The sequence below is a fragment of the Malania oleifera genome, chromosome 9 (genome assembly GCF_029873635.1).
Source record: "Malania oleifera isolate guangnan ecotype guangnan chromosome 9, ASM2987363v1, whole genome shotgun sequence".
In the NCBI taxonomy this organism is placed as follows: Eukaryota; Viridiplantae; Streptophyta; class Magnoliopsida; order Santalales; family Ximeniaceae; genus Malania; species Malania oleifera.
The window spans coordinates 87,638,978-87,645,638 of NC_080425.1; the positions used below are offsets into that span (position 1 = coordinate 87,638,978).

At 32.1% G+C, this 6,661-nt stretch overlaps 1 protein-coding gene across 1 annotated transcript; it reads left to right on the forward strand.

The window, feature by feature from the left end:
• The first annotated feature begins 1,173 nt into the window (after positions 1 to 1,173).
• LOC131163902 (protein TIFY 10B) lies at positions 1,174 to 3,640 on the forward strand. The gene is made up of 5 exons (XM_058120721.1): positions 1,174 to 1,674; positions 1,839 to 2,058; positions 2,138 to 2,496; positions 2,621 to 2,678; positions 3,281 to 3,640. The coding sequence occupies exons 1-5, from the start codon at positions 1,515 to 1,517 to the stop codon at positions 3,423 to 3,425; spliced, it is 942 nt and encodes a 313-aa protein (XP_057976704.1). The 5' UTR covers positions 1,174 to 1,514; the 3' UTR covers positions 3,426 to 3,640.
• The last annotated feature ends 3,021 nt before the right edge of the window (positions 3,641 to 6,661 follow it).

The window sequence follows — 6,661 nt, forward strand, 5'->3', positions numbered from 1 at the left end:
AACTTGTTCATATTTTTCTTTCACTCTCCCTAGATAACAGCTTTCAATTTTGAAAAACAAATGGTTCTTCTATATTAAATTTGAGAATCAACTTATATTAATATTTGGATAAAATAAAGTACCGGGAACTCGTATTATTCAGATTCATATATCTCTCACTCTTTATAAATTCAAATACTAACATGATATTTTATGATTAACAAATTTTAAACATTATGTGGAAAAAAGCTTTATACATAAAATTTTCAAGAATCCTATGTTTGAGTTTACATTATCTAATTAGAAAACTATCATTATAAGAAATCACTCCTACATAACACATTGAAACGGCCTATTATATAAATATGTAACATTAAATTGTGTATGATAAATAATAAACCTTTCTTGAAAAAGTCAATTTAGCACAAAAATAATAACTACGGAAAAAAGTAAAACTAACCAACTCAAACTCGGTCCAATATAAGAAAAATCGAGTGTTTGTTCACCAATGAACCGTTTGTCCCAAACCCGCTTGGCAAAAACACAAAAAAGAAAAAAGGAAAAAGAATATGTACCATTTTCAATGAATGGGTTAAAACTTATCTCTTAATCTTTAGAATACATTTTGTTGAGAATTTTATTTATGAGTTTATTCCACAGTAAAAATTTTGAGTGGTTGGACTCAAAATTCAATAAACTTAAATTTTGGGTCAAAACATTTAAGTGGTTTTGAAAGATGTAAAAAGTAATATAAAATAGAAATTAAATTTCTAATTAACCAATAGAAAAGAGTAATGTTATGCGTATTAAGCATAGTAAAAGGGGAGTCCGACACGGTAAATGACAAAAACCTTTTTTAAAAAATAAATTAACTAATAAAAATAAAGATCGACGGCGGTGAATCCGCCACGCAAAAGGCGACTACATCAGCGTGGTACAAATGTAAATATGTCAAAACAGAGTGGCATTTCACGAATTTTGAATTGGAGCTCGTGTTTTCCAAGTAGTTGAATGCTATATGGCTATATGCTAGCTAACTTTCCTTCGACTTTTGCTTTGAAATTATATAATTTTTTATATAAAAAAATAACAAATTTTCCCTTCCCCACTTGTTTTTTATGATGCAAAAAACACGTGCTTGAAAACAGAAAACAAAGGCATCCTATCTATACCTTCCCCATCCTATCCTACCCTACCTACACCCATTATTTTTTTCTTAGAAAAGAAAAAAAAAAAATTTATACTATACAATTAATGGACCAACCTTCCGCACTAATCCATAAATTTTTATTAAATATAAATATAACATGCATATTGCATATGTATGCTAATATAAGCATCCTTCCCCTCCTCCGGATATCCTCCGCCTTTCCGGTTTATATATATTCATTCTCATAAAGTGATCGTTGAGAGATTCAAGGCTTTGAACCAGATCAATCGAGCTCAGTCAGTTTGTTGCACAATTAAGTCCCCCGATTCTGCTACTTCTGCGTTTCCGCCGCGTCTTTCTTCGATTCATTCTTCAATTTGAAATCATGTCCGGTTTACCGCCGATTCCAGAAGCCAGCCGGAAGCTCGGCAAGGCGGCGCCGGAGAAATCCAACTTCGCCCAGACCTGCAACCTCCTCAGTCAGTACCTCAAGGAGAAGCGCACTCTTCCCGATCTCGGCCGTGGGATTCTCGAACCTCCCAAAGGTACATTTCCGTTAATCTTGAATTGTTCCTTTGCCTTTTGGTCTTTCCCCCTTTCCTTTGAAGAAATCTGTGACCTAGATTTTCGTATGATCAGATGCATCATGCATCAGAATAAAATTTCTCATCAATTTCTTTATTGCGAATGTTTAATTAATGGCGCTCAGGGAGATCCGAGACGTTTCAGTCTCAAACAGTGACGACGATGGACCTGCTACCGACCATGGAAAAACCAGCCGGCGAGACGCCCGGTCTGAACGGCGGTGCCGTCTTATCCTCCTCCTCCTCATCTCAGCACTTGAAGTCCATGGATCTCTTTCCGCAGTTCTCCGGTTTCCGATCCTCCGATCGCGGCGAAGACACAACTATTAGATCGACCGATTTCGGGTCCGTTAGCTTCCCCGTCTTGATCATATCGTAATATTTATGCAAAACTTAAATTAATATATATTTTTGGCACTGTCAGGAAGCCGGCAAGGCAGATGACGGCGAGCCCCGCCGCGGCGGCGGAGCCGGAAAGTGCCACACTGACGATATTCTACAGCGGAACGGTGATGGTGTACGGCGACATTACGGCGGAGAAGGCGAGGGAGATCATGGACTTGGCCAGCAAAGGATCCCCAAGCGCATCCGCCGCAACGGTAGCTGCCGCTATACTAAACTCAGCCGCCGCAGCTCGCGGCGGAGGCGGTGGTGCTAGTACTTCTTCTTCTGCTCCTTCATCGTCAACTAGTATGGGTCCAAGTTCCTCCGGAGCCATTTTCAGTCACAATATTCCGTCCCAAGAACCCGATCTTCCTCGAGAACCTCAAGCTATTGCTTCTGGTAAATAAATTAGTTGATTAATTGTTGAATTTATTATGTTTATTGTGTCCATCATTAATCCCAAAGCTTTGAGTTTCAACTAATCAGCTAATTAATTTTCAAAATCTTTCTGTTATGTTTACAGATATGCCGATTGCCAGGAGGAATTCACTTCACAGGTTCCTTGAAAAGAGGAAAGACAGGTATTGAAATCTTCTTGCTAGTAAAAATAATAATAATATCATTTTAATAATAGTAATTCAACATGTGACATAAAAGAAATTAAAAATTGTATGTGTCCAAAGTCCGAACAGCATCTTTTCTTCTCCTCCTTTTATTATTAGTAGTGTAGGGAAATAGGTTATTTAATTAAGTTTTTTGGATCATGGGCGGCCAATGAATTAATTCATGTTTTGCAGTAGGCCCCACAATTTGAGAGGTGCTAGTAGTTTTAACGTGCTTTAGGAATTGAAGACCTAATAATTGAATTTTTGATTATGACCCAAACACGCTTTAGCATTTTATTATAGCTGCGTATGAATTTTGAAATTTATTTTTTTATTCATTTGAATTTGATATGGAAATTTATTATAATTTTATGTAAATTTTGGGAAAATTTATTATAGTTTTCTTTTGTATTTTATTTAAATTTAAATAAATTAAAATTTGAAATTGTCCCTTGGGTGATGCGTAGGAAGCTGCAATTTTTTATTTTTTATTTTTTATTTTTGATGCACATAAGTGCTTATAATTTGGGTTTAGTGTTTGGGTTATTTAATTAATATTGAACGCGTATTTCATTCAGGTCTGCAGCAAGAGCACCGTACCAACCAAACAAGCCCTTAGTGGCAGGCCCTGCGGATGAGCCGAAGCCTCGTGGAGAAGGCAACTCCTCAGCAGAGATGGAGATGGATCCCCAAACATCAGAGCACCTGGAGCTCAAATTATAGTCCAATTGTGTCTTTCCCACTAATCCCTTTTCATGGCTAATTACTGATTAGCTCTCCAAATTTGTTACCACTTATATAAATATGCTTTTCGATTCATCTCATATTTTTATTATTTTTTAGTCGATGTCTTGAGTTAGGTGTAGAGTTTAGTCCCATTATTTGTATTTTGAAATTCAAAAATTAAGGAGAAAAAAAAAAAGAACTATTCTTGTCTAGTTTGCTCATTATTATTTTTTATGCCAAATATATTATGTAAGTAATATTTTATTATTTTATAATTTTAAGTACCATTCTCACGGTCATGCTTAATTGCCCATTCAAAAAAAACATAATCACTATGTTGTCTTCATTTTTTTTTCCCCAAATAAGAATAATTTCTAAATAATTACCCAAGACAAAAATATAAGTAAAAGAGTAAATTGGGCAATAATAAAACAAGAAAAAAAATGGGTTTCGAAAATATGATAATATAAATATCTACAAAAAATTATCTTGATCGGGATCCTAATGAGTCTATTTTATTTTCTTTTTAAGTCCACATTGAATATGCCTCTCAGTTGAAAAACGAAAAAAAAAAAAAATATAAGTTATACATTTTTTATATAAAAAAAAATGCATATTTCTTAAAATCAAACATTAGCACCTATAAAATATAACACGGATATGTATTTTTGAAATATTTGATTCTTATTTGAGAAATATTCCATGCAAAAGTGATATACATACTAACTTCAACTTGTAGCTTGTGGCTCATATTTAATTCAAAAAATAGATACATTTATTTTGCGGGATCATATACAAAGTTAATTAATTAATGTTATATATAATTTGCGGAATGAAATTCTGAATAAAGAGTGGTAAAATCAAGTGATAAATTCAATTTTATTTTTCTTCATTCTATTCCATTCCCACCAACCGTGAAGCAAAACTTTAAATGCAATAATATTCAGAATTAATTAAATTGAGATACTCTTTTTTGGGAATTTCAAGATGAGATTAGGAGTAAATATTAAATTAATTAAATATAAACATCAAATCATCTCGTAATAATTATTATAATATAAATCTAAAATAAATTTATTTTTAATTATTGTGATTTTTTCCCTTTATCTTATTTTGTCACATCACTTCACTCTTTTTTTTTTTTCTCTCTAAAATATCATATTTTGTTTTTGATTTGATTAGATTTGAAAAAGAAAATCTCCTTTTCAATCTTTTCTTTTCTTCGTGCTTTTTATATTGTACGCTAATTTCTTATTCCCCTGTAATTTACCCTAACATTTTTATATTTTCTAAATAAATTACACTAACGTCATCTAAAATTGAAGATACAACATAAACATCTTTCATAATTTGAAAAACTAGATTCTAATTTTTTGGAAAGGCATTCTTGTGCTTCATTTTTGATTTGGTATTTGCGTGGATCATCATTACCAAGCTCTAATAACAATTGGCATCAGGCGAGTGTGGCATTGGAGATTTCTTTCCTGGAAAAATAAAATGGCAAATTGGTTTCATTTTACTCAAAAATTGTCTATTAAAGATATTCTAATCGGGCTGATTCCGTGTTTGATTACGTGGTGTCTCTGAAATCAAATATGTAAAGTGAGAATGGAAGGAGTTTATTAAAGTGCAGATCAGATAAGAAGAAGTGTTTGATTATGGGTTAGTTTTATTACTGAGAGCAACAATTCTTTTTAAAAATTAAAAAAGTTGGACATTAAGATTTTGAATGAGTTTCAAATTAAGTATCAGAGAATTTGTGATAGACTTGGAAAAATTATTTCGTGTGTTAAACCTCCAGTAGGGTGGATAAAACTTAATTATGATGGGAGTTGTAAAGGCAATCCGGGTACTTTAGGAGGTGTAGGAATTATTCGGGATTGCCATGGGATGGTAAAAGTAGTTTTTTCAAGTTATTTTGGTAATGGTACGAATAATAATGCAGAATTAAAAACACTCAGGGAAGAAATTCGTTTGTACAAACGTTTGTATTATTTTAATGTGATTATTGAAAGTGACTTGCAAATTGTAGTTAATTGGTTACGGAAAGGTAGATGTACCTTGTGGTATCTTTAGGAATTTTGAGAGGAACTCGTGGTGGAGTTAGAAGGAGTGAACATTAGGGTGATGCATCAATATAGGGAAGACAGTAGTGTGGCTGATTTTCTTACTAAAAAAAGAGAAATCAGAAATAATATAATTTACGAAAAATAACACCTTCTATCACGTTATCTGAAAGGTATTCTTTAAATGGATAGGTGAGGTATTGTTTCCGTTCGTCACTAGTTCACCTCTAGAGTTTTGTTTGATGCATTTTGTTTTTAGTTTGGTTGTGTTTATGTTTTTTATCTTCTTTATTAATTATGTTTTAGTTTTGTTGTCCTAATTTGATTGGTTATTTTATCTTGTAACCACGGTATTTTCCCGCCAAAAGTGATGGTATATTAATAAATAAATGGAGGTGTCGCCCTCTTTTAGTAAAGAAAAAAAAAAAAAAAAAGGCTCTCGTAACGACTACCTGCAAATTAATTTGGATTTAATAGAAATAAATTTTTGAGTTCAAATATTAATAATATGAGTGAGTGCTAATAGTGTGAATTAGTGATGATGATTGTAGTAGCTAGATTTTTAGCAATTGAGTTTGAGTTTCAAAGTAGTGAGAAATTATTAAGTAAAATGGGTACTACTAAAAGTACAATAAAATCTTACTTGCAAGTTTAACATGTGTGGAGGAATTTAATCTATTTTTTGTAATGAGTGTCATCAAATTTAGATGATTTCAATCAATTATGGTCTATTTATCCAAAAAAATAAAATCATTATGATTCTTTAGGTTTCTAGCAATGTGTCTCGATCTAGGCTTTATACTATTAATTAATGAAATCTATAGACAACTTTATTAAATCATCCATTAAAAATAATGTTAAATATGAGTGTTTTTTTTTTTTTTGGTTTGAAGAAATCAAATACAAACATTGATCACGGTGATCAAGCCTAAAACATGGCAATGCTCATTTTCATTATGGGAAATTTGTCTTAATGTCATGCATAATTAGATTATTCAGCAACATTATATTTGGGAGAGGTTATAATTTTTCAATTCTCGAAAAAGATCTCTATGTTGCAAAGACTAAAGAAAAATAAATATAATTCATCTTTTGAACTTATAAATTTATTAAATTTGTCTACTTAGACATACTTATCAAATAAATTTGTGATATTGATTGTGTTAA

Excerpts from the sequence above, each read along its gene's own strand:
- LOC131163902 (XM_058120721.1), top strand. The coding sequence starts at position 1,515 with ATGTCCGGTTTACCGCCGATTCCAGAAGCCAGCCGGAAGCTCGGCAAG. Across the intron at positions 2,059-2,137 it reads ATTAGATCGACCGATTTCGG|GAAGCCGGCAAGGCAGATGA; the intron begins GTCCGTTAGCTT and ends TGGCACTGTCAG. Across the intron at positions 2,679-3,280 it reads CTTGAAAAGAGGAAAGACAG|GTCTGCAGCAAGAGCACCGT; the intron begins GTATTGAAATCT and ends TATTTCATTCAG.